This window comes from Penicillium expansum (genome assembly GCF_000769745.1).
Source record: "Penicillium expansum strain MD-8 chromosome Unknown contig8, whole genome shotgun sequence".
Classification (NCBI taxonomy): domain Eukaryota; kingdom Fungi; phylum Ascomycota; class Eurotiomycetes; order Eurotiales; family Aspergillaceae; genus Penicillium; species Penicillium expansum.
This window is the reverse complement of record NW_015971309.1, coordinates 255,993-282,748: the sequence shown is the minus strand read 5'-3', so window position 1 is coordinate 282,748 and position 26,756 is coordinate 255,993. Positions and strand designations below refer to the sequence as shown.

Below are 26,756 nucleotides of genomic sequence, written 5' to 3'. Positions count from 1 at the left end.
TACGGCTTCACAGGGAATATTGGTGCTGTAAAAGTAGTGTGTAGATTGTTTATCTAGGCTATCTGGTAGTAAATGGTGATAGATTACCTATGACCGCCTTCCTGCCAGAATTAGCAGGCTTATGGCCATATGTAACACAGAAGCTCATATTCATCGACTTTACGGCTTGCGCGTGCTGCCATACGTTCAAGTTGTAGACTCTATATCAACGCCTGCAGACGGCCATAGCTATCTACAATGAAATAGTCATCATTGATGCTGACTACGACTGAGAATGTACTGCTGTCGCTCTGATCCCCACGTTGGCAACACTATCGATAACGGTGCGGGTTGCTTTTCTCCTCCTTGCCAAACGTCTGGATCGAGAGTGCGAATTTTAGCGCAATGTGGCAGTCGGAGTCCGTTATCCTCTGGAATCCCTTCCTCTTCCAGTCTCTCAATAGCGCGAAGCTGCTTAGGATTCGCTGTTTGACGAAGCAGAGTCCAAAATTCTGCATCGGACACTTGCCATAACACCTTATCATCCACAGACCCTGCCTCTACCAGTTCGCCTATCACCCAGCCCGTCCGCTGATATATATCCATATGGGCCGGACTTGACCAGACATCTTTATCGGTAGTAATGTATGCGCGAGAAAGAATCAGCGCTAAATAGGGATCGTCCAGAACCAGCAGACGGCGGGTCGCTGTAGCACTAGGAAACGCCTTCAGTGAGCCGACAACCCTTCTGGCATCTTCCATGGCAAGCTTGCCGAAGCTAACGGCGTCGCGTAGAGCATAGTCTAACCGATCGGCACACAGTTGAGGCGATGGCATCTCTACCAAAGGGAACAGTTCTTCTTCGAAAACCTTCTGGTTGATCCCATGTCTAGCGAGGATATCCGGTAGCCGCGTCATCTCAAGATACCGCGTCTTATGTACCTCGTGATAGCTTCCTTCCCCAGGCTTAGAGAGGGCGTAATCCATGACGTGACTTAGGGTGGTATGAGAGATATCATGGAGAAGAGCAGCGACTTGTTCTTCAATCGTGGCACCAACTCTTCGCACGAGTATAAATGCACCGACCGAATGTTCAAGCCGTGTGACTCGCGGTGCCAGGCCCAGGAATCCAGTGACTCCATACTGGCAGATGCCTTGCAGTCGCTGCACCTCCGGGCTTTGAAGCAGCTCTACGAGAACTGGCTCATGGACCAGTTCCTCTCCGTATATTTCATCTCGGATCAAGATGCTATGATTCTCGATGAGTTGGTGTGTCTGGAGGACCCCGGCACAGGTGGGAGATAGCATTTCTGTTGGACCAAGATGTATTGTGTCAAAAGCCATGTTACAATACATGGCTGGAAACCAAGTCAAAACCCTCGGAAAATATATAGACCGCTTCAGATACGGCCCCGGTACCATGAGCTCAGTCATTGATTGATGTCCGTATATATTGTCAATTAGTTGATTTTTGTCACCTTGATTTTCTGTTAGTGTATATTATTCCCGTCTATAAACAGAACCTCCCACAAAATTGACAGCAAACCATACGACATTTGCCTTTATTCTTCCCATCTTGAAAATCAAAGGGGAGACAGAAATAAAGAATCAGGAGATCCGCAGCAATAAAGAATAAGCGATATAAGCATTGATCGTGCGTCCATCGTGGCTACCTAGTTTTGATGGTCCCGTTGAGACGGGAAGGTACCATGTCTTGCCTACGAACCGACAGCCCTTAGAGCTACACTTATTCCGACATAACAAGATGGTAGGCGGAAGCATTCACGATAGACTAGTACGCGCGGCCAGGGCTGAGGCTCAGGCCCTACCGGTGAATCTGCGGGGTCGGCTCCCCCCCCCAACCGCGCCGGTGCAAGCTGTAAGCATCCTTATCTTGCATTTGAAAGCAACATAACTGACATGCAGCGTAAAAGGGTACGATCAAAGCACCCTGAATTTCACACAGGCAGAAACCCCACCGGCGCAGAGCCTCATGTCTCTCTCGCGGTTGAGGAAACCGAAAATATGCCCCCCCCCGGTATGTCAGAGGGTCAATCCTGTATTTCTAGGAGAGTTACACTGACGAAAGTGAAACAGTCCCCAACCCCAGGAGCTCCTCCTCTTCAGCCTCCTCTTTCGGGCCCACCAGCGCAAACAACAAGAGCAACTCATATTTTGTGGTTCACGGATTTGTGGTGGTTCTTCTCTAGTGGAGCTGAGCCCATCATATCTGTCGGTTGAATGAGCTGGCCCTGTAAGCCGTGATAACCCCTTTTTTTCACCTTTTAACGTATAGGCCTCATTCAAGGGTTTAGAACGCTTAGTGAGGGCGAAATATACACAGTACTACCTATGAACACAGGCTGGATAGCCTTGCAGCCTTGACATGTTCCAAGGTTGTATCTGAAGGGTCCACTGGGACACCGGCCCGGCCCGGGAGAAAGCTCTTCGGGTCCACTGGTGTTCTCGAAAGTTCTTCCTTGGAGAGTTAAGAGACAACAGATTCACGACTATTAACTTCTTTAGTGAAGAGCCGGTCTATCACTATTTATTCAGCGTAAAAACGATACCTAATTAGGAATTTGGTACAAAGTTCACGAGTACGAGGAAAGGTCAAAAATAGACTGAACGGGGCACACTAACTGGAAAGGGTATAGAGCGCGTTGTCCTTTCAGGGTCAGAGTTCCGGGGTTATCCATGGGCTTATTTCAGTTCCTTTTCACAAGGTCTTTGGTTTCTCCAATTTGTGAAATTAATGCTTTTGCTGTGAGAGGAATCAAGTGGTTCCCCACTGTTGCCCACATCATGCTCCCACAGCACTCAATTCCACCCAAAGAAGGCCGATTTGCTCCGTCACATCCGAGGCCTAGCGTCAAAACACGACGAAAACGCATGCTTTTGCGGATCACGCGCCTCACTTTTGCGGTAGTAGCTGGGTGGTTGGTGATATCATTTCTACTTGGCTCACCAGCTTCAGACGCAAATAATCTGCGATCGACTTCCAGCTTGGTCACGGACAAAAATTTGCAATTCCAGCCCACTGATATCAGGACAGTGGAATTACCGGCACATGATTCGACCTCGCAAGGGACGCCTGATGAAAAACCTATTGTGAAAAATCCAATAGGATTGCAGGAAAATATAGACTCTGCAACAAGGAAAGACCAAGAATCACTGAAGCCACTCGAAAATAATGTCGAAAATACCAAAAAGAACACGAATTCAAAGAACTTGGAGTCTGAATTCTTTGGCGATGCTCTTGATTCCCTTTTATCGACAATTTCCAACGACCTCTATCTTCGAGAGCTCATTCAGCCAGTAATCGGCACAGGCGAGGAGAAGCTGCACGAGCTTGCCCTACGCACACGTGCATATAAAAAGCTGTTTGAGGCTTGGGAGAATGTCCACCTCGTCAGCAACGATGACCATACTTACGTACGGGACGATATTTTCCCCCAAATCCGCGACAGGTTCAGCGGGTCAACATTCCCTGAGGCGCTGCACAAATATGAAGCTTACCGCCACTTTATCACCGAGTTTTCCGCACTGTTGTTTCCATGGACGAGCCCATACTTTGCAGATCACATGAGTTTGCACGTTTCGACGCGCCATGGAGGCCGCGGTATCGTGACAACGGCGGGCAATAACCACGCCCCTTTTTTACTGGCTGCAATTCCTTCATTTCGCCTCCTGGGCTGCGATCTTCCCGTCGAGGTAATGTATCTCGGCGAGAACGATTTAAGTGAAGATTTCCGCAAGAAGCTTGATGCACTGCCAGGCGTCACAACGCGTGACCTTTCCGCAATGGTGAGCGACGAAGGTTGGCGACTTAACGGATGGGCTGGTAAGCCCTTTTCTATACTCCTCTCTTCTTTCCGGGAAGTTGTATTCATCGACGCCGACTCACTGTTCTTTGTCAACCCCGAGTTGCTATTTGATGACCCGGATTATGTGCGCACTGGCGCTCTTTTCTTCAGAGATAGAAATATCCTGCCGGAGAGTAAGAAGGAATGGCTACAGAAAATCTTGCCGAAGCCGATTTCGCAATCTGTGCAGCAAAGCAGAATGTGGACTGGGGAGAGCGGGCATGTACAAGAGTCGGGAGTTGTTGTTGTGGATAAGTGGAAGCACTTTGTTGCATTGTTGCTTGTATGCAGAATGAATGGGCCAGATAGGAATAAGAACGGCGTGGACACTGTAGGAACTTATGATATGGTCTATGGTTCGTTATTTCCCAGTGTATATCCCCCAAAACCTCTTGTTTATCTACTGATCCGTGAAACTACATAGGTGATAAGGAAACCTTTTGGATTGGATGGGAGCTCGCTGGTGACACTTCCTATGCCTTCCACCAGGGCGGATCTGGAGTCATGGGCGTAGTGCAAACCCCTGACAACTTGAACTCCACTGACGAAGGCCTTGCATCGACCGTTGGTACAGAGACTGAACCGGTCCCAACGAAAAAAGTGCGCAAAATGGCACCTGGCCATGAATCTGACCTAACCATATGTGCCCCCCAACTTCTTCATTTGGACCGCGACAAGCGCCCTCTGTGGTTCAATGACTGGCTGTATGAGAATAAATATGCGGGGAGTAAGCGAGTTCTAGGAAATTTCGAGATGTTTATGGAGGAGCCGGGTGAATCGTTGGATCGAGCACCGTGGCAACTGGAGGAGAGTAATCTCTGTTGCTTGTCAAATTCTGTGGCAAAGGACTTCACAAAGCAGGAGGCCGAATGGCTGGGGGTGCTGATTGACATGGCAAGGACAGTTGAGAGCTAGAGGAAGAATATAAATACCCTTGAAAGTCCCCAAGACACAGCAAAAGATCTTTCCTTCTTCCTTCTTTCTCCTACCACGTCCCCCCACAACCATTCTTCCAAGAGGACTTTTCACCTGATTTCCCAAGGGTCTTCTCAAGCCTCTTTTCAAGCCTCTTTTGTGTTGCCTTTTTTCCACCATGGCCGAAACCTCTGCCGATGCGCCCCCCCCCCCTCCTCCTCCTCCTCCTCCTCCACTACCCCCCAAAAATAATAAGCAGAAGAAAAGAGAATGGTGGCCTGCCATTAAAAAGGAAAAGCGAGAGCGCAAGAACGCGCGTCGTGCCCGCATTGAGGCCATTTTCAATGCTTTGTTGAACCACTACCATGAAATGGTAAGAGTTTTTAATTCATCCCACGGTCTTCCTCATGAGCTTCAAGCTAATATTATCTCTAGGGTGGTTCTCATCCCGACGCCATTCATGTTCTGAGTGAACTGGCCAAGGTTCGTATCCTAAATGGAATATGTATTATATTGGAAATCTACTCAGTTTAACACATGTGTTTACAGTCACTTGAGGAGGAGCGACATCCCCACATGCATGTGAAGAAGGGATAGGGGTACATAGATAGGGTGAAGAGAGGAGATTGTCGCATCGTTACGGTTTGTTGTTTTCTCCCCTTTCATATCAATATCTTAATCAACACGGGATTGATTCTTTCAAAAGCGTGCAAAACGTCTTCTAGTAGGAACAGTATTCAAATCATGCTTTGCTAATACAACAAACTGAGAAATTTATTCCGGTAACAAAGCCGACCGAAGGGAGAATGAGCCACTTCGATCCTGCAATGTGATGGAATTTACCCAGGAGGTAATTGATCTTTGGTTCTGCCATAGTTGTACAGTCGACAGATATTGAGTCTGAAGCTTGCACAGACAGCCCATTTGCACATACTGTAAGTTGAGGTTCAGTGATGTGAAAACTCACACACGCAAGTCCCACAAATCTCGCCCAGCTGCTGCCTGGGATACCAGTAGAAGAGATCTTCTACGGACTATTGCCTCTAAGGTGTGTTGCTCCGTCATGCAAGATCCGTCGATGACAAAAACCCGGACAGCAGCGAGCTCGTGGTTCTCGCGGTGATCAAAGGGGTGAGAGAAAAGAGAGAAGAAGGAAAGAAGAAGAGAAGAAGAGAGATGGGGGATTTTATAGAGTCTATGCAGCCAATCACATGTCATATTGAGCACCTGCTTCCATTTCCCAATTAGGCTTAGTAGCTCTGTAGTTTCTTTGTTCTCTTGAAAAGTGGGGCCGTCACTTCCAAATTAGGACTAGTGGAAATTTCTTTGTTTTCTTTGTTTTCTTTGTTTGCCCATTACTGCCTACCTATGTTGTAGGTACCTAGGTGTAGGTATGAGTCCTTAGTCCACCGTTTAGACCCTTGGAATTAAAATGAACAGAAAGTGACAGAATGTAAGTTCACTTTGGCGGTTTTATATGAGATCCAGGCAAGCAAAACTAGACAGGACGAGTCCTAATTCCTGGTCATTGATTTGCATTCAGTAGCTTATGTACAGCTCGATCAGCTGGAGTGAAGTCCTTTTTGTCGAAGTCAACCTTGCAGGCCTTGCTGATATCGTTGATCTGAGATTGAGTGAATTCAAGGATCCTCCACTTGACCAATGGTGTTATAGAATAGTTTAATATAAGACATGCGGCCTACGAACTACGACGATACATTCACATGGATCACAAGCCAAACACCAGAGACAACATCTGGGAATTATTGATTTCAAGTATGCAGGTAATATAATAATTTTATGAGGCAAAAGACGAAATGTTCAAGAAAATCCAGGGCCGAAAGGAAATCGCTGCGCAAAGCTCTCATCCATGCATAAGTTCGCTTGTAAAAAGAAGACAAATCAAGACACGAAAAGAATTAATAACACATATCCACATCTTACAATGGCCACACACAGAAAATGGAATGGTGTAAAAAAGATGGATCGTTCAAAGAACTCCCGATAGAACGGCTTCGGTGGCTGCATATCTGTTAGCTGTGTACGTTAAGATACCGACTGAGTTATCACTTACCAGAATTGATGTACGGACGCTTGGCGTCCAGGTTGACATCGAACCGCCTTTCAAGCTCCTGCTTGACGGTCTTCTTCGAGACCTTCATCAAGTCTGCAGTTGCCAAGATCTTACGGATCTCTTCGAGAATCTCATCATCAGGAGGGAGATGGCTGAGGTCTTCCATACCAAAGTTGCTCATCATTTCAGACGGGGCGACTGAGTAACGAGCACCACCGCTTCCAAGAGGCAAGTCGAGTTGCGAGACCGGGCGCGAGTTGGTATGGTTGGTATGGTACCCATACTCTGACTGCGGGAAGGGAGGCAGTCTGGTGCCGTAGGAGTGTGCAGAGAATTCAGATCGGTCGTCGCGCGAAGTTTGCGATTCCCATAGCTCGGCTTGATAGTCCTCCCAGATCTTCTTGGGGATGGAGTCGGGGTCGAATTTGCCTTCGTCGGAAATGACAACCTTGCGGCCTTTCTCTCCGGTGATGACACGGGTATTACCCCAGGAGAAGTCGTCCATGTTCCAGAAGGAGTAGAGTGGCAGAGCAAGGGAGAAAATGGGAATGGCTAGGAGGTAGATCAACATCCAGCCAATCATTTCCCACCTGCGCCTAACGAGGAAGATCAAGGCCTGTAGACCGTAGATGACACCAAGAAGGATAAAAGAAGTGATGGGCAGCACGTCTGGCTGAGACACACACCAATAGATCAGGTAAGCGATATAGGCAACTGTGACTGGTTGAATGACGGTCATGAGCAGATCGATGAGCACAATGAATCGCATACTGAAACAGCAGAAACCACACAGTTGTTGCAGCGGAATCAACTCCATCAAGTTGTGCACTGTGGAATTGATCCATCGGCGACGCTGGGAAAGGAAGACAGCAAAGCTTTCCGGTGCAACTGTCCAAGCATGACAACGGAAGATGTACTTTGTCTTGAACTTCGGGTGGAACTTGATAAGCAGTGTCGTCAAGTAGCGATCTTCACCGAGGTGCAGCAGATTCTTCATGTGGAGGGTATCGACACGAATTTCCGAGTAGGCGTCAACTACGGCCTTACTAACAAAGAGAGGCGTCCCGTTCTCCGCTGTGCGGACACGATACATAGTGAAACAACCGGGCAAGCAAGTAACAGATCCAAACAAACTTTCAAATGCCTTCGTCAGGTTGTGAGAGATGTAGTATTCATAAACCTGGATCATTGTCACGATGGAGGTCTTGGCGTTTGACAAAGACGTCTCTCCACAGGCGCCAATAAGACGCGTATCGGACAGGAATGCCGACACAAAGCGTGTGGCGGCATCGGGCGCCACCATGGTATCAGCATCGACCTGTAGAATATACTCGTAGAATTGTGGATTGACACCAATGATGTTCCTGATGTGATGATGCATCTCAAGCTCCATGGGGCTCATGGGCAGGTTGTAGTGAACACGGTTGAGGAAGCGCATGAGAACCATCTGGGAATCACGTTTTCCGCGGTTACCAGGACGGGACACTTCAGAAGGCTTGCCGACTTTCACAACGACCAGGAAAGGAACGATGTGGCCCTGGACTTCGTACAGACCAGAATAGAGCTTGGCCATGTTATGCTGCTTCATACCCTCGCCCAGACTCTCGAAGCTGAGTGGTTCAGGATCAACAGATTCGGGGACACCCAAAATGTCAAGGACGATGCGGGGAGTCGGGCGATCGTTGCCCTGTCCAATAATCATACCATCACAAATAACGAGCAGCAGCTTGCGTTTGTCGTCATAGCGCATGCGAGCCATAGAGTCCATCGCACGACGCAATGACTCCTCGTCCTCGGTATACACTGGGACTTGGCAAATAATGAACTTGTCTAGATTCTCCGGAAGGTTCTTCCTTCCGAATTGCAAAGCAGCTAAAAACTTGAAGCCAATGATGGAAACAAGCATGATGGAAATTGCGAGAATGAAGTATCGCGCAAACTGACAGCGAACTGAGTCTCGAGTGTCGATCTTGCCGATGAAGAACAGGTTGTCAAGGCAAAGTTGCATTCGGGACCTAAGTGCCGTGCTGTAATTCAGGTCCTCCCAATATTTGGTCACATCATCTCCGGCCTTTCCTTGGAAGATATCGACGAGCAGAGGCTCCATGTAATTGGTATCAACAGTGCCAGTCGCGTTCTTCCCGGCTGGCCGGCGAGGTACTCGGGGTCCAGCAATGTAATAGGTCAAGTCATAAATTTTACCGTGGATACTTGCAACCTTCATAGATTTGTCGGTTGCCAGCTTTTTCATTGCCTTGGAAGTATAGCCAAGGTAGCCTTTCTTGTAATTCGAGCGCATCATAACCATTTGCTCATAGAACCAATCAGCTCGGGAGTCATTAGTCCAGTAGCGGAAATCGTGGTACTTGGCATTGATATCGAAGGTGGTGCTGGACGCTGTGGCTGCGGAATCATTCAAATTTGATCGATAGTCCAATGGTACACTGGGATCCACATTCCCATTGACACCCTGACATAAAGCCGAGACCTGAACAGGGAACAGATTGGTTGCGTCAGTGCCTGCGTAGGCCTTGAGTGACTTCTGGGGAACGATAGAAGGGAAGTGGGAGGGCATGAAACTTCCAAGGTTGAAAACTACGCCTCGGATAGCAACATAAGAGTCTGCTGTACCCGCACCATTCTTACCGCTGAGCTCTGCCGTGTTATAAACAGCCTGGGTTGGACAAACCACCCCAGGGAACCCAACAATCATGAAAACTGCTACACCACAGGAGAACCAAATGATCATGTTGATAGCCAGCTTTTCGCGCCAGGCAATCCGCACATCCTTGCGCTTCATTCGCCCAACGAACCTAATCACGAAATCGGGGATGAAGAATGTAAGGAGATAGACAAGGAACATCCAACGACGACGACCTGGGGAGGTCGGAGCCTCGTCGACTTCCTCCATCTTCTTTTCGTTGTTTTTCTCAAGCATTTGCTCTTTAGTGTCAAGATTTTTGAACATATCACCGGAGTTGAAGGCAGAACCTCCGGCATCCGAGCGTCCATCCAGTTCGCGGCTACCAAAGTAGCCTTGTTTGGGATCATTTCCATAAATGAAAGCACCTGGAGACGGGTCGGTGGGGTGAAGAAGTCGGAGTTTGGAGTCCGGGTTTCCACCGGCGGTCTGGAAGCCATCGCCTTCATCAGCACCAGCATTTCCATAGGATGGTACCACGCGCTCGCCCACTTTGGCGATATCTGCCCAGCATCGCTCGCTCAAGAAGACACCGGTGCTACCGACACGAGCTTCGTTGCCAGGCCAGCGCTTTTCGTCGAGAACAACCTCGGACTTTTCGCGGTCGCTTCCCACCACAACATTGCCGATATCAGCGAGGCCAAGGAACTCTCCGAACGGTAGGAAGACACTGTAATCGGCGTTGCGAAGCCGTGAGCTGATTTCGGCGATGCCGAACGTTTGGACCTGCATCCGCACACACTTGCTGTCGAACTGGTTGGCAATGCGACGATCATTGGGCTTGAGACAGATGACGAAATAGGGATTGAGGTTCGAGGAGCTCAGGCATTTGTTCACAATCTCCAGGCCAGAAAGGAACTGGCCAGCGGCTCCCTGGGCCGGTCCGGAAGGCATTCCGCTCTTCCGGCCGGTAGCTCGCTTAGATCCTGCAACCTGGCTTTCGTTGTCATCGCCTTCTTCACTTTCGGGGTGCGTGCTTGGGGCAGCGAAACGGGACGGGGGTCCGGTCTTGCGTCTAGCCATGCTAGGCATACGCAGTGGCTTTGAGCTCACCTGAGCCTGCATGATGGCAGTCTTTTCTTGCGGGTGGGATATGGTCTGTAGAGCTTCTTGGTGGAACAATTCACGCACAAAGTCACTCCTGGTGGAGCGCATAAGGTTCATCAAGTCTCCCGAGATAACCTCTCCATTCTCCTCAAGCAGGCCGGTTGTGGAGTAGTCCACCTCGCCAGCGAAATGCTTGACGGTAAATGCACTCCGGGTCTGGGACATATAGCCACCTGATCCACTGGTGCCACCCACGGAAATGGCGGGGTTCTTGTTCTCAAAGCGCTTTCGCACACTGTCCAGAAACTGTGCATCGGATCTTCCACGGCGGGTTTGGTCATCCAAAATGCTCAACAGACCGTTGCCATGCTTCAGCAGACCACGCACGGTATCTGTATTATCAAAATAGCTGGTCGCAGCCACTGTGATCTCCTCGCGGTCCAGGATATCTGCTTTGCGGTCGAAGAATGACTGAAGGCAGTAGTTGTAGAGCGATTCAGTTGCGGCATTGCTGAGAAGCTGATCGAGAGTAGACCCTGTGGAAGGGGCTTGAGCAAAACCAGGGAAATCAACAATGGAGATGGTGTTAGCGACACTGTCCTCAGCGGCACAGAGCCTTTGGTTCACGGTTTCAATGACGTAGGTCACTAAGAGAGAATAAATAGTACGTGCAAATGCGTCAGCATTCTCTCGCGCTCCCTTTGCGTCAAGCATGACCGTCACCCGCTCGCGGTGGATCGTCTTCGTCCGGTAGCCAAGGCTATTTTCCAGAGCATCGACACTAAGACCCAAGAAAGCGGCCACATTGTCGAGGACCTCCTTATTCTTCACCACCGTTACAGTCTCACCACCCTCGTGAGAATAACCACCACTTTCTTCCGCACCGGTGGTGGTAGACTGACCCATGCCGAATTCAAGTTGGCCAATGTGAAGGATACTGGCTAGGATCTGGCAGATCTCGGCGATCTCTCCGCGGGAAAATTCCAACTTCCGCAGTGCGGTTTTGAAGTGCTGGAAGCCCTCTGTATCATTGATTCCAACCTTCAGCTGGGTTGGGTGACCGAGATACCGCCAGCGTTTGTGGCTGACAGCGCCTCCGGAAAGCCTGCTGCCGGTTTGAACATGGATGCCAGTCTCAAATCCCAGGTGTGACTTCTCTGCCGCACTTGTTCCAGCTAGCAAATAGTAAAGCGCATGGAAGCTTCGCTCTCCCGTGGGCACTGAAGAAATGCGGCTTCGCTCCAATCGGTAGTCAATGATCTTACCACCGATCAGGGTGGGGTTCACAGAAGATGATCCATCATATTGAAGCTCAAGGAACAGACCGGCTTTTGAAGCGGTGGGTGTAGTAACGGATTTAGTGGTTGTAAGAGTGTCGAATACAAAGGCGGCATATGAGATTTTAGAGGAGAGCGGGGTGGATGAAAAGGATAAGAACGAAGACAGCAAGTGCGAGCGAATGGTAGTCTTTCCAGATCCACTCTCTCCTCTGTAATCGAACGTTAGATGTAGGTTTTATATAGAGAGTTGATTCAACTTACAAGAATACAACGGCTTGGTTCTCAGCGCGGGCACCCAGGCGAGTGAAGGCGCGGCGCGCGAGATCTTCAGCTTCGCCCGCAGCGCTTCCCTCTTTTCCGCCATCAGGTCCTTTGGTCGCCGATGAATATGTATTCAAAGCAATGAGGGCCTGAGATGACAGGTGGGCAGTTGGTAAACCAACATGAAAGCTAATACGCACGTTAGCTATGCCGAAAGTATACTCATTGACAGGGTTGGGGATCTTCCTACCGACTGGCGAGATGGGCCGTGAGATGTGTATCAGACTGGAGGTGGGCGGGCAATGAGGGGAGTGAGGGCTGAGCGTGTGCCGGCCCACTCCCAGAAAAGGTATTGACCATGTTTGGATCCCCTCAGTTGAGATCTGGGGGTGTGAACGAGTGTATGAGGGGCAACCGAGACGACAAGTATCAACGGAGCGAATGGCTTATGAAGCCTCGCAGTGACGGAACGAACGTTGAGCGAGAGCAAGAATGCCTCGTAGACTTGGCGGAATAAAGACCCCTAGCAACAGATCGAGATGGCACGCATCGGGGTGCCAAGGGGGGTAAATATTCGACGAAGTTGTGATTTGGGGTGCAATGGCGAGAGTATAGGATGAACGAGTGGCTGAGAGACACAAGAATCGAAACAGAAACAGAAGCAGAAGTCAGAAGCCCAGAATGCAAGATCACAAAGGGAAAAAAAGCAACAAATCGATAAGAGGTCGGGGGTGGATGTGTATTGTACAATACAACACAAATTACTAGCTCGGTCGCTAAGAATAGGTGAACCTCGGGCATACCGATTAAAAAGGGTCTAGTTGGGGATTATTGAATATCGAATATCTGATTGGTTTCGGCTTCATAGGATGTGTCTCGGCGGGAATCCACCAGAGCTGATAATGTTCCCACAATAATCATATTCCAGAGACAGTCAGAGTCAGAGAGAATGATATAAGAGCTTGGAAATACGACTGACAACTTAGAGAAAGTGAAAAAAATGGAAAGGAAAAAAAACCAAAATACATGAATCAGAAAAAAGCGGGTTTTGAATCTTTTAATATACCTCAGTCTCATGTTGAGGGATCTCCACTCCAGCTGTTAAGGAGCTACATACGGAGTACACTTTGTACAACAATGTGTTTACATATTATAAAGTGTGCATGGTCGGTATAAGGTCCATGTCCTTAGAACACGTCAACTCCCACATTTTGATCATTGACCTCCTTGCAAGGGACCTGCATATCAAAAACTCTGAAAATATGACCCAGAATACAATGGATGGTCTGAAACTAGGGGGTTCGGCCTAAGAAGATAAAGTGGCTCGACATTCTCGCGAGGATGGATAGGCCAGTAGACAGACTAGTAGAGGTGGCACAGTGGATCAAGTCTCCGATCATACATTATGTGGCGAAACTAGTCATCTGTTAGAAAAAAGATGAGTGAGACATCCCAAATATAGTGCACACATGTGCCATACCAAAATACTATTAATACATTAAATACACAGATACGAAATATACGAAGCATACAATACCCCATCTATCATTCTACGGGGTTCTCGGTCCCCAGGTCCCTGTCCATCCGATGCATTTTCATTGGTCGGAACTTATCAAGCACAAGCCCATCAGGGTGAAAGAGCAACAAACATCCCATGGTTTCAAAATTACAGGGGAACCCCCCGTCTGGTAGAATGCAAATACGTAGTTGGAATAAATCCTGGGCCATGTCAGCATTTGAAATCAGACAGAAACTTGAATCGTATGGTTTTGCTCGTTCATTAAGACCAACAAGAATGCCAAAAGCTTAACTACTTGATTGCGCAGGGTCGAAACGATCGTCAGGATCGACGGTATTTTTCCATATCCCGTAATTTTCAACTCCATCGATTTCTTTCTCCCCACGCCTAACTTCTTCTTGTTTTGTCTTCTCCCTCATCCATTCAGGAGTTCCGTCTCCAGTCGCTCGCTCAATTATTGATCGTCCAACCCTGACCTACTCCAAATCTAACTAATCCAACTCTCCTCCAACCTCTATACGCCAGCTCTCACTGTACATTTAGCGAGACAAGCACCCAACACAAAACAAAAGTACCCTCATGCGGTTGTGATAGCGAACAGGCCGGACATCGCATCTTGCCGTGAACATCGTTGACCCTCCGACCTCACCTTCGTCATGTCGAACCGTCACTCGGTCTTCTCCACGCAGTCCACGGGGTTCTCGGGCGGACCCAGACCACAACATGCAACTCAGGTCTCAACAACAACATTATTGAATGCCCTCCATTCGTTTTATACTGCGGGTCAACCGTATCAACTAGACTCTGCCACGAGTTTGGTTGTGAATACATGGGTAACCGCAGCAACCACTTTACCTGATGGCCGAACTGGCGCCACGGTCGACCGTGATCTAGCTATCAGAGCTTGGGAACATGCCCGACGCCGCGCCGAGGATGGCTGCATTGTTCTGGGGTATGTTTTGAAAGTGAATTTATCTCAAGAGCATAAGTCCTAACATAACATAAAATAGCGCTCTCCATCAATCCACGCCCTCACTGCTAGAACCGTTTATCGCGGCGATCCCGGTGGAAACACCCGAGCTAGCTCTGATCGCTCTCTCCGCTCTACGACCTTTCCTCACTGCAGTCACCGCTTTCAACCCCTCCTACTCTCTTCATTCAGCATTGGCCGCCACTTACACCTTGTCTTTGCAAGGATCTGTCGTTGGCCTCTCCTTCGCCTTGTCCACTTCCGGCATCAATGTGCGTAAGGGTCTTCTGGAAATCCAACCTGAGACCGGCTACCGTGCGTTTGATGCCTTCTACTATCTCCTCACTTCTACATCGACAGCTGCGGAGCGTGAATTTTTGGACTTGAAAGACCCAGCTGCATATACCTTGTTCAACCGATCAAGCACCTATAATCCCCCACACTATCTGCCCGCAGCCGACGATGCTGCAGCAGCAGAAGACTTCCGTGCTTCCTTGAAATCCATCGGCATCAAAGGTGCTTCCCAGCGAGGTTTGCTATCAGTCCTTGCTGGTCTCCTTAAGCTCGGTAATGCTGTTGGGTTCGAGGTGGACCAGGAAGATCTAGAGGAGGTCTGTGAGGATGCCGGGGGTCTTTTGGGAATTGATCCAGAGATCCTTCTTCACAAATGTTCCACTGATGAACGAGAAGTGTTGATCGCGGGAATCTACGAGGCTCTAGTTGATTGGGTCATCAGCAAAGCAAACGAAGCCATCACAGCTGAGATTCAGGCTGCATTGGAAAACGATTCCAGCAACGGAGGCGGTGCAGCACAATGGTCAAGCGATGACACGGTCAACCTGACTGTCGTTGATATCCCACGACCGGCTCTCGGTAAAGCGATCATGATGAGAGGTATCTTCGATGATGGTCTTGGTCTCAATGCTGAAATGAAGGATGATGGAATTCCTCTCCCTCCCATTGGAGCTTCTGTCATCAGTGAAATGAACTCCGCAGTGGCCCAAGTTGAGCCAGATCTCAATATCATCACAGGCCTTGCCGGGCGAGAACGCGAACACGATCTCGACAAGCGGCAGGGGGTACTGGAAAAGGTTGGTGTTGAACTCGAGATTGACGCCTTTCTCCGACGCGTTCTATTTCCGGTTGATACCGAAGGTATCACCGTGGGAAAACGCGGCCGATTCGATCTTCCTACCACGCTCAACAGTAGCCGTGTCTGGTACCACCTCTCCCTCCATCCCACTGATGACATGCCAGCGCAGCTCGCGTCATCGGCATCTACGGCATGGTCTGCGGGTGCAGTCTCCCGCCAATTGCGAGACTGGCGACTCCCGGAATGGGCCAACCGTCGCTTGAAGCAACTCGATTTCACTGCCGATTTTGACGTGGAAGAGTTTGTAGGTCGGTATGCGCGACTCGGTTGTGCTGAAGGCCAAGATGGTGTTGAAAATTGGATCATCGAGAGAGGCTGGAGCAATGGCGATGCCGTCGTCGGCGAACAGCGCGTGTGGATGCGCGAGGGGGCATGGTGGGAAGCGGAGAGTATGCTGGATCTCAAGCCAGAAGAGGCTCAGGTCAATCCATTCATGTACGGCCCTGCGCTATACGAGTCCGGCTTCACCCCAGAGGGCACTGCTATCCATGAAAGTTCCAACCTTCTTGGAATGCCACCTGGCGGCGCCATGGCCCCAAGTGTGATGGGCGGTGCCAAGTCCATTGCTCCCAGTGCGCCATTCACCAACGCTGCCAATACCGGTGACTATGGCTTGGGCCGGAAAGGTGACGACAAGAAAGGAGACATTGCATACTATGATGAATATGGCCGGTACGTCGGCGAATTCGACCCTGAGTTTGGTGATCCGAAGCACATTGAGAAGAAAACCATCCCCTGGAGCCGTCGACTTTGGGCTGGTTTCGTCTGGGCCATGACGTTCTGGATACCTTCCTTCGTGCTTCGATACGTTGGTCGCATGAAACGCCCGGATGTCCGCCTGGCCTGGCGAGAAAAGCTTGTTCTTGTATTTTTGATTCTGCTCTTCAACGCAATTGTCTGCTTCTACATCATTGCCTTTGGTGACCTTCTCTGTCCCAACAAGGACAAGGTCTGGAATGAGAAGGAGGTTAGCTGGCACACGACTGATAATAACTTCTACGTCGGCATCCACGGCCGTGTCTATGACATCAGCAAGTTCTGGCGCACACAGCACAGTGACATAACTGGAGAAGACACAAGCTCAGACAACATGCGGCAATTTGGAGGAGAGATTTTAGATGCCTACTTTCCCCCTCCTCTCAACCGTTATTGTGCCCCATTTGTTACATCCGATACGCTCGCCCTCCAACACAACGACACAGACGCTGTCGCGTATCCTACGGCCGAGCACAAATCTGGAGCACTGTCATTAACCACCACCACGGCACTCCACAAGGATACCTGGTATGAAAATAAATTCTTGCCAAAGATTGCTTCATACTACAAGGGTGATCTGGTTTGGAAAAGGAGTGCCATTCAGACACAGGCTAACGATGATTCTCGCTACTGGGTTATCAAAGACCAAAAGGTGTACGACTTGACCGACTACTTCTATACTCTAAAAACTATGAACAACCTCGACCAATACAATTGGCTACCGTCATCTGTGACTACTCTCTTCAAGAACAACATGGGTGAAGATGTCACCGACCTATGGCAGGACACAACGGACTTCAGAAATGCCCAGACATGTCTCGACTTTGTCTTCTATGTCGGCAAAGTTGATTTCCGTGATAGTCCACGATGCACAGTCAACAACTGGATCCTGCTCGCCTTCACCATTCTCATCTGCGCTGTCATCCTGATCAAGTTCCTTGCTGCTCTGCAGTTGGGATCCAAACGTCGGCCCACGCCTCAGGACAAATTCGTCATCTGCATGGTTCCCGCATACACAGAGGGCGAGAACGATCTTCGGAAAGGCCTCGATTCTTTGACTGCCTTGCAGTACGACAACAAGCGAAAGCTGATCTTTGTCATCTGTGATGGTATGATTGTTGGCGGTGGAAATGACCGCCCCACGCCCAAGATCGTTCTGGACATCCTCGGAGTTGATCCTAAGATGGATCCACCAGCACTGCCATGCAAATCGCTCGGTCAGGGAAGTGAGCAGCTTAACTACGGCAAGGTTTACTCCGGACTGTATGAGTACGAAGGCAATGTCGTGCCGTACATCGTGGTCGTCAAGGTTGGCAAGGAATCCGAGCAGCGCAAATCCAAACCTGGCAATCGTGGCAAGCGTGATACGCAGGTCCTTCTTATGCAGTTCTTGAACCGTGTTCATCATCGCTCACCTATGTCGCCCCTCGAATTGGAAATGTTCCACCAAATCAACAACGTCATCGGTGTGGATCCCGAGCTATATGAATACTGTCTCATGGTCGACGCAGATACCACTGTTAGGGAGGATTCTCTGAATCGCTTGGTCGCCGCGTGTGCAGCAGATGCTAAAATCGCCGGAATTTGCGGCGAGACTAGTCTTCAGAATGAGGAACGTAGTTGGTGGACGATGATTCAGGTTTACGAATACTACATCTCGCATCACCTGGCCAAGGCATTTGAGTCGCTCTTCGGCAGTGTTACCTGTCTTCCTGGATGGTGAGTTCCCCCTATATGATTTTTGAGGGGAAATAAATTGATACTAACTATGCCTAGTTTCACCATGTATCGCCTTCGAACTGCGGACAAAGGACGTCCTCTCATCATCTCGGACAAAGTCATTCACGATTACGCTGACAATGATGTTGATACCCTCCACAAGAAGAACCTCCTGTCTCTTGGTGAGGATCGGTACCTGACAACCATCATGACCAAACACTTCCCAGCAATGTCGTACAAGTTTATTCCCGATGCCTACGCAAGCACAGCCGCCCCTGAAACATGGGGTGTGCTTTTGTCGCAGAGACGCCGCTGGATCAACTCCACAATCCACAACCTGGTGGAACTGGCAGCTCTGGAAGATCTCTGCGGTTTCTGCTGTTTCAGTATGCGTTTCGTCGTTCTCGTCGATCTGGTGGGAACTCTCATCCTTCCTGCGACCTGCGTATACCTCACCTACCTGATCTACCTAGTTGCTAGTAAGACGGGTCCCTTCCCTATGATCTCGATTATCATGCTGGCTGGTGTATACGGTCTGCAAGCGATCATCTTCATTGTCAAACGGCAATGGCAACATATCGGATGGATGATTATCTACCTTCTTGCGTACCCGATCTACAACTTCATCCTGCCGCTGTATGCCTTCTGGAAACAGGACGATTTCGGATGGGGTACCACTCGTGTTGTCATCGGCGAAAAGGGCGACAAGCGAGTCATCGCCGTGGAAGATGAGCCCTTCGACCCACGCAGCATCCCACTCCAGCGCTGGGATGACTACGCCATGGCCAACAACCTCCCTGGCCGCCGCGGCGACCTCAGCGCCAGCCAGGAGAAGGTCTACGCTACCGGCCGGTACGATGACATGGCTATGGAGATGGATGACATGCACTCGCAGTACTCATCTGTCAAGCCAGCCTCCACCATTCTTACCGGATTCCCGGGCCAGGGCCGTCACCACCCCTACCTACCCCCACAGTCCCCCGCACCCTTCGTCGGCGGCAACCTCCCCGGCAACCGCAACTCGCACATGTCAAACTTCTCCCGCTACACGGATATGCCACAAGCGGGCGCTCAGATGGGTGGCCACTCTGCCCAAGCTTCCCGGCACATGTCCATGGGTGGCCTCAGCGCCTACCAGGACAACCCGATGGCCGCGAGCAGACATAGCGTCGGCATGATGCAGAGCAGCGATAACCTCCTCGGCAATGCTGGCTCTCGCAGCCCCCTGCCTCAGTACACCTCTCGACCCACCAGCACTGCCTTTGATTTCCGTGCTGGCAGTGGGCCCGATGAGGGTGCCATTACCGAGGCAATTCGCGGCTGCCTGGCCGAGGTTGATCTAGATACTGTCACCAAAAAACAGGGTAAGTTTTAAACTCTCTTTCAACAATAACCATACAGTTCACTAACTGTATCCCAATAGTTCGCGTTCTCGTCGAACACCGCCTGCAAACCTCGCTCACGGGCGACAAGCGAGCCTTCCTGGACCGACAGATCGACCAGGAATTGGCTAACATGTGATTTTTTTTAACTTGTAATATGCACTCTGCATTCCGCATCACATTCATCTAGCACGTTTCTATTTTTTACTGATATTGGGTCTCGGCATCTCTGGAGTTTTCATGGGGTTCGTTTCTTTTTTTTTTTGCGAGCACAGCATCTAGCGTCTTGGTCTTTGAGCTACTTTGCTCTTTAGTCTTCACTTAACGGGATCTTCCTAGCGCCCAGTGACAATAATATATGTTTCGATGATGTTGAATTTGGCCCTTGCATCTTTTATAAATATATATCTTGCCTCGTAGGACCGCGGACTTCAATCTTGACCGATATCGTGTCTTGCATTCCAGATTGCAAAACTCGAAAATATATCGGGTGCTCGGGTGTCGACAAAGTGCTACATCTTCATCTTTCAGTTCAAAATATATAGAACCCCACAACGTTTATTATAAATTATGTATCAGGGGGATTTAAGTGGCGGTTTAGCGTTCAACATGAATATGAAAATTACCTAACATGATGTCCTATTGCAGGCGACTATGGTTTTGGAGATACCATATCACTAATTTACAATGACCATTCCTAGACCTAACGATGCACAATATTCTTATACTGATCCAGTAGCTTCTTGAAACCCTTCGAGTGATGAGACGTGAGATGCTGGTAGTAATGATCCCTCGCAGCATCCATAATCGCCTTCACCTTCTCTGCAGGAACTTTCTCTTTACGATCGTAAGTATACAGACCATTCACCTCCTGCTCGATATCGCATCTAGATCAGAAAAGAAACCCAATATTAGCAGAAGTTCCCAGGTGCCAATTCCAAAAGCCAGGAATGATGTGTGCAACGTACAATTGAGTCCAGACAAGCCCACAAATATGTCCTGGCTTCACAACCGCCATGACCAGCTTCTCAAATCGCACTAAGAAATCTGCCGGGTCACTCGCAGTCGTATACCCCCAGTCCCGCTCCCCGGCAGCAGCAGAGTCCTTAGGCGGTGCGATATTAACCCCGCCAAACTCAGTGCAGATCACCGGTGCACCAGGAGTATGCCGGGCACCTTTATCGACGATCACGGAGCCGGAATATCCAGAGTAGATCGGTTTGGTGAAAACCTCGTGCCCACCTTTCAATTCGAGGATTCCTGACATGGTAGCGCATGCTGCACTCAGTTCAACGGAGTCGCTGTAATCGTGGAAGGTTGTTAGATCTGTTTTGACGTGTTCCCAGCCGCAGTTGTCGTTGATTGGTCTGCTAGGGTCGAGGATCCTGAATTTTATATTAGCTGGTTCATCAATTTCATCTTGGCAGTGTGGACACATTGAAAATGCCACCGGGTGGGGCATACTTGGTCAAGTAGTACAGAGCGCGAACATGATTACGCTGCTCGATATTGTCCTTCAAGGCAGATACACCCCACGACTCATTAAGCGGTGTCCAGGTGACCAGCGATGGGTGGTTGATATCCCTCTTCACGGCCTCGGTCCACTCGCTGGTAAACCGCTCAATGTAGTCAGTGTCGAACTCGTAGGCATTTGCCATCTCGCCCCAGACGAGGAAGCCCATCCGGTCTGCCCAGTAGTAGAAGCGCGGATCTTCAACTTTCTGGTGCTTGCGACATCCATTGAAGCCGAGTTTCTGCGCTAGCTTGATATCTGTTTTCAAAGCCTCAGAGGAAGGAGGTGTCATGCCTGTTTCGGGCCAGTATCCCTGGTCCAGGAATAGCATCTGAAGATACGGCTTTCCGTTCAGTCGGAATGTTCCATCGCCGTTTTGCCAGGATAGACTGCGCATTCCGGTTGTAGTCTGGACTTCATCAACAAGACTTCCGGCCCCATCGAACAGACGAAGCGTGATATCATAGAGGACAGGATGCTCCGGAGCCCAGAGCGCAACACCCCGACTCCAGACTCCATCAACGCCAAACAACTCCGGGCTCTTTGTCTTCAAGTTCCCCACTGCAGCTTCAGTAACCTTTATACCCAAATCAACCGCAGCAAAGGTTTTATCCTGCATCAGCTCGCCGTCGACCTTCGCAATACTCAGCCCTCCAAGGGACACTTCAACCTCGACCTTCGCCGCACTTCCAACCCGACGTCCGGCAACATGAACCTTTGCATGCAACTGGCCGCGTTCAATATCATCAGACCGAAACACCGTCCCTCCACTCCCACAAAGCAACCGCATAGTCGGAACACTCTCCAACCAAACAGACTGCCAGATACCCCCGCTGGGCGTGTAGAAGATATTCTGCGGCACGGGACCCCAGTACTGCTTCCCACGCGGTTGGGTCATGTCATAAGGCGAGTCTCTAACCCGAAGAGTGAGCCGAGCCTCTGTAGCGCCGTCGGTCAGGGCGTCGGAGATATCTATATCGAATGGCACATGTCCACCACGGTGTCCGCCGACAAGGATACCATCTACCCAGACAGAGCACTCGTAATCGACAGCGCCGAAGCGGAGGAGGAGTTTATTCCCGTTTTGTTTTTCACCGGCTGTGCGGATGTCTTTGATGCGTCGCTCGTACCACATTACCTCGTGCGCTTCGATGAGGTTTACACCCGAGGCTGGGGTTTGGAAGGCATATGGGACTGTTATCTGGTGGGAGGGTTTTCCCTGGAGGGTGGTTTTGTGCCATTGCGAGCTTAGCCCTTCGTCTTTGTCGTCGAAGGTGAAGGTCCAGGGACCGTCTAGGGTATTCCAGTTTAGAGAGCTGCGTTGGAAGTCCGGGCGGGGGTAGGATGTTGCCATTTTTGGGTATTATGGGAGTTTAGTTATTTAGCTCAAGGGGTTTATGATTTCTTGGGAGTTGTAGGTTGACGATTGGAAGTGTGGGAGAGAGAAGTAGAGGTGTGCGTTCACTTCGACCCCGCGTCTAACGTCACTCGCCACGGGGGGCATACCGAGACATACATGTCACTGGAAGCTATCTATGAGGTTCATCTTAAGACATGTATGTGTGATGCTCGAACAGGGGAGCAGTTTCCTCAAAAAACTTAGATTGGAGAATGTGTTCTAATGGCAAAATCTCATTGATGATTGGGGGATATCAAAAGAGTAAAACATCAACATAAAAACCCAACTTATCGGAAAACTCCTCCGAAGTCAATGCCAGATCGCCCTGGTATCAATTCAGACTATCCAACCCTTTCCTCCGAATGCGCACCGCGAAATAAATAAATAAAAAAAAAGACAAGAAGAGGCAGGATATGGTCAAGACCATGACTCCTTGCTCTATCGCACGCAGATCTTGGATATCTCGTTTTCTTTTCTTGACGCCTTCATTGCTTGCGTTCCGTGGTATCAATCAACAAGAAGACCAACAAAAAGACAACCGAAAAAAAAACACGCTGGGAATGAGAATAAAAGCAGAAAAAGACAATAAAACAAAAACAACTCAACCAAAAAAAGGGTATACTGCTGCAAATGGATATTTTGGTTTTAACGCGGTGGCCCAATTGGGGCCGGGTATCCAGAAGTAGAATTGGAAGTGCTAGGACGACCACTATCAAAAGAGGTGCGCGGGTCATGCTTTGGGGTCATGTCGCCCGGCGCGGTGCCGAAGGGGAACTTGGCATCGAAGCGCGTGGGCCAGCCATTGCTGGTACTGCTCTTGTGGCTGTGGGAGCTCCCCAGGACGGGCAAGTCGTCTTCGGGGAGGTTCACGCCGGAGTCGTTCCATGGGTTCCGGTAGCCGCTATCGCGCGACTCCATGGAGACGAGTGAGGCCTTGGAGGCGTTGCTCGAGGCGTGTTTGAAGAACGATCCCGGCGAGGCGGAGTGATTCTTGCGGCCGATGAACGAGGAGAAGGACGAGATGCTTCCGGGTTTGCGGAGGCGCTCGAAGATCGATCCTCGTTCGCTGGTCTCATCGGAGAAGTTGGGCCGGGTGGGCGAGTCGGTCGAGAGGGGCGCTGGAGCGTGCTGCAGTAGCTTCGAGTCGAAGAAGGGCAGCGACTCTTCGAACGAGTCGGATTTAGGGCGCGGAATAGCACCCTTGACGGTGTTCGCGTCAAGTCCATGTGCAACAAGGCGGGAAATCAGGAAGTCAATCGCATCCTTCAAACCACCGGCGTTGTTGCGCGTGTAGCCGAGGACCACACGGTCTTCAGGCCCGGGGGTGGGAGACGAGGAACCTTCCTCGCGGGTAGTAGGAAGATCGGTACCAACATCGACGTTGATATCGACCTCGTACTGTTCCTTGAGCTTGGTGCGAACATCGGCGAGGAAATCGGAGCACTTGAAGTAGTCCTGGAGTTCAACTGAGCTCTGGAAGTGAAGCTCGTGGCTCTCTGGCACCATGCCAAGCAATGCGTCGACCGCTTGGGGGACCTGATACTCAGGGCCGGAGATAGTGACAACGTCACTGGCAAGTTCGGTGCTTGGGAACTCGATCTTGCAGTTCCATTTCTTCTCCAGCTCGTCGATCTCGGTCATACGGGCCAATAGCTCACGATGATATAGGCGGTTGATGACGACTCTCTCGGCCACGTATTCGGCATCCTGCAAATTGTAAGTTTCTAATCATGAGATCAAAGCTGTGGACAATGTAAGCACTTACGACTTTCTCAACCATGTCCATAATCTCCTGCTTGACAAGGTCCAGACTCTGAGCGTTGCGAGCAGGGGTCCGACAGATCACGTTGTCAACCTTAATGTCGTCATCCTCCTTGCCCATGCCGCCGCGGTCCATGGCATTGGAGAACTTCACGAAGACGGAGTACTTCTTCATGATGCGCTGGATATGCTGTCCACCAATCCCAATGATCCGCTTGTGATACTGGTCAGGCACATGGAACGAGATCGATGCAGGCATCTCCTGCTCAACCAAGTCCAAGCCATTCTTGGTCGACTCATACTGGTTGCCGCACACATCGATGTAGAAGTTGTACTCGTTGAAACCGTCGAAGATGATCTGGACATTGCCTGAGTGCGAGTCAGTATCTCGCGTCACAGGTAGACTGTCTGGTAAAACTCACTCTGTCCCATGATCTTGTTGATCTTTCCGTTCTTCTTGCCACTAACGAACTCCTTGTGCTCGTTGGCCAGCTCGATCTTAACCCGCATCTGATACTGGCTTCGCATCACGAAGGGAATCTGGTTGATGACTGTCATGGCAGCCTTAACTGCATCATCGGAACCGTTGATCGTGAAAGTTAGATTGTCAAAGCTGACTTCCGCTTCCGAGTTGGTGCAGATATCCGATAGCATGGAGCGAATATCGGCAGTTGCGGGAGCACGGAGACCACCTTGGGCCGGGTCAGGCATGATGATCCACCACGAGGCACTATAGAATTGACCAGCCTGTGCATTTAAAGATTAGCAGATCATTTCGTCAGAATATCACAAAGCGACATACCAGAGCCATGATTTCCCGAACTGTCCGCTCAACGTGCAGCACCTCGGTACCTTGAATCCGAACAAGGCCGCGTTGGCTACCCAGCTGCGGGAAAAGAACATAAGACCCGTTCATTTCCATCACCTTCCGGACCTTATCCAAACGATCGAGTAAGATGTTGTCGATCTTGCTTGAACTGACAACCACGTCTTTGACAAAAATCTTTACACCCATGACAAGTTCTCGCAGCTTCTGCTTGGCGCGAGCAATCTGTTCCGGGGTCTCACCCGTAATGTAGACCTCATCCTCACTTCGGCGGTTCGCACCGGGGGGTATATAACCAAAAATTTGGGGGAAAGGCGGAGGGAAGTAGATAGCGGTGCCAGTAGCAGCCTCGATGAGCTTGATGTTCTTGCGGGTGCGGCCACAGACCAAGGTATGCATAGTCGAGTCCAATTTGATGGCATCCACATGGCGTTTGAGCTGGTCTCCAGTTAGTTTGCCGGCCTCATGACACACGCACACAAAGACGTACTATTTGGTCAATCATGATCAGGACCCGGGTTTTGGCATGTTCCGAGCTCTCCAAATCACCGTAAATGGCAACCCGGAAGCGCTGGTCCAAGCCATTGTCCGAAGCGTAGCCATAGGACGAAACTACCGCACTATCCGCATCATGGAGCTTGGGAGTCAGCAGGAAAATGTCAGCCCCGGTGTAGGCGGCTAAAGTGTCGAGGTGCTCGAGGACGCTAGCTCTGATTCCTTTTGGTGATCCATCTATAATCAGATGCATATCTACATCAACGGTCGCACATCTCTGAACGGTCCGATGTTAGCAAGGGATGTCTGTGGGCCTGAAAATCCTGTTGGTGTCGGAAACCAAAAAATTTCGTCCACGTACCAGCATGATCGGGGTCTCATTCAAGATTCTCGCCCGCATCTTTCGTGCCATCTCCCCATCACCCGTGACACAGACGTTGGTCACCAAGCCATTCGGCCGGCGTTGTAGCGCTGGCACAGCCTTGGCTTCGGAGGTCGTGAGCGTAGCTTCCACCCGTCCTCCCTTTTCTTCTGTGATCTTCCGACATAACCTCTGCAAGCCTTCAACATTGTTTGTGTGGACAGGAAGCTGGTGTACCGATGTGCCCTCCAAGGTGTCTTCCGGGAAAGTCCAGCGCTGGAGGGCACCAGGACTGGCGTGGAGCACATCCTCGACATCGGGGCCGGCTAGGGTCGACGAGAATGGGACGTTGAAGGACAGATTGACCGTTGGATCGATGCTAGTCGGCGGTGTCATGGGTGGCGCACCGTGTGGTCGGCGAAAAGCCATGTCGGTGTGAGGTCTAGACATCCCGAAAGTCGGTGTCATTCGTTCCCAACCATGACGGGCTTGGCCCGTGAAGTTGGATATCTTGTGCATGATTAGAGAAATCTCTAACCCCTTGAGCGAGTCGAGGGGATAGAGAGAGTGAGAGAGTGGATGGATTGGGTTGGGGGGGGGGAGTGTGGAAGGAATCAGGCCGTTCTCGACAGGGATGGGAATGACCTGTGTGGGCGTTTCGACCCGGGAATGGTGGAAACGAAGATCGATGGGGCCAACCAACGCAAATCTTTAATAAGAGAGAAGAAAAAAGAAATCAGGTGAAAATAAATATATAATATGTGTATATATCTGAACAT

The 26,756-nt window shown here is 50.1% G+C and overlaps 8 protein-coding genes across 8 annotated transcripts; 4 read left to right on the top strand and 4 right to left on the bottom strand.

The window, feature by feature from the left end:
* Window positions 1-249: 249 nt before the first annotated feature.
* On the bottom strand, window positions 250-1,287 carry PEX2_003690 (uncharacterized protein; the record flags this gene model as incomplete). Its single annotated transcript, XM_016737647.1, has 1 exon — window positions 250-1,287. One exon carries the CDS (start codon window positions 1,285-1,287, stop codon window positions 250-252), a length of 1,038 nt encoding a protein of 345 aa, XP_016598703.1.
* A 457-nt stretch (window positions 1,288-1,744) lies between these two features.
* PEX2_003680 (uncharacterized protein) lies at window positions 1,745-2,189 on the top strand (the record flags this gene model as incomplete). The annotated part of the gene is made up of 3 exons (XM_016737646.1): window positions 1,745-1,858; window positions 1,906-2,017; window positions 2,077-2,189. The coding sequence occupies 3 exons, from the start codon at window positions 1,745-1,747 to the stop codon at window positions 2,187-2,189; spliced, it is 339 nt and encodes a 112-aa protein (XP_016598702.1).
* A 595-nt stretch (window positions 2,190-2,784) lies between these two features.
* Window positions 2,785-4,760, top strand: PEX2_003670 (putative alpha-1,3-mannosyltransferase; the record flags this gene model as incomplete). The annotated part of the gene is made up of 2 exons (XM_016737645.1): window positions 2,785-4,201; window positions 4,270-4,760. The coding sequence occupies 2 exons, from the start codon at window positions 2,785-2,787 to the stop codon at window positions 4,758-4,760; spliced, it is 1,908 nt and encodes a 635-aa protein (XP_016598701.1).
* A 178-nt stretch (window positions 4,761-4,938) lies between these two features.
* On the top strand, window positions 4,939-5,357 carry PEX2_003660 (Actin-binding FH2; the record flags this gene model as incomplete). Its single annotated transcript, XM_016737644.1, has 3 exons — window positions 4,939-5,133; window positions 5,196-5,243; window positions 5,310-5,357. 3 exons carry the CDS (start codon window positions 4,939-4,941, stop codon window positions 5,355-5,357), a joined length of 291 nt encoding a protein of 96 aa, XP_016598700.1.
* A 1,393-nt stretch (window positions 5,358-6,750) lies between these two features.
* On the bottom strand, window positions 6,751-12,483 carry chsE (chitin synthase class Va; the record flags this gene model as incomplete). Its single annotated transcript, XM_016737643.1, has 4 exons — window positions 6,751-6,782; window positions 6,835-12,071; window positions 12,124-12,312; window positions 12,374-12,483. The coding sequence occupies 4 exons, from the start codon at window positions 12,481-12,483 to the stop codon at window positions 6,751-6,753; spliced, it is 5,568 nt and encodes a 1,855-aa protein (XP_016598699.1).
* Window positions 12,484-14,298: 1,815 nt separating this feature from the next.
* Window positions 14,299-19,761, top strand: csmB (putative chitin synthase; the record flags this gene model as incomplete). The annotated part of the gene is made up of 4 exons (XM_016737642.1): window positions 14,299-14,594; window positions 14,653-18,240; window positions 18,298-19,604; window positions 19,664-19,761. The coding sequence occupies 4 exons, from the start codon at window positions 14,299-14,301 to the stop codon at window positions 19,759-19,761; spliced, it is 5,289 nt and encodes a 1,762-aa protein (XP_016598698.1).
* Window positions 19,762-20,325: 564 nt separating this feature from the next.
* Window positions 20,326-22,489, bottom strand: PEX2_003630 (glycoside hydrolase family 2 protein; the record flags this gene model as incomplete). Its single annotated transcript, XM_016737641.1, has 3 exons — window positions 20,326-20,509; window positions 20,591-21,007; window positions 21,087-22,489. The coding sequence occupies 3 exons, from the start codon at window positions 22,487-22,489 to the stop codon at window positions 20,326-20,328; spliced, it is 2,004 nt and encodes a 667-aa protein (XP_016598697.1).
* Window positions 22,490-23,179: 690 nt separating this feature from the next.
* On the bottom strand, window positions 23,180-26,373 carry PEX2_003620 (KH domain protein; the record flags this gene model as incomplete). Its single annotated transcript, XM_016737640.1, has 6 exons — window positions 23,180-24,241; window positions 24,300-24,664; window positions 24,718-25,042; window positions 25,098-25,559; window positions 25,612-25,893; window positions 25,978-26,373. 6 exons carry the CDS (start codon window positions 26,371-26,373, stop codon window positions 23,180-23,182), a joined length of 2,892 nt encoding a protein of 963 aa, XP_016598696.1.
* Window positions 26,374-26,756: the final 383 nt, after the last annotated feature.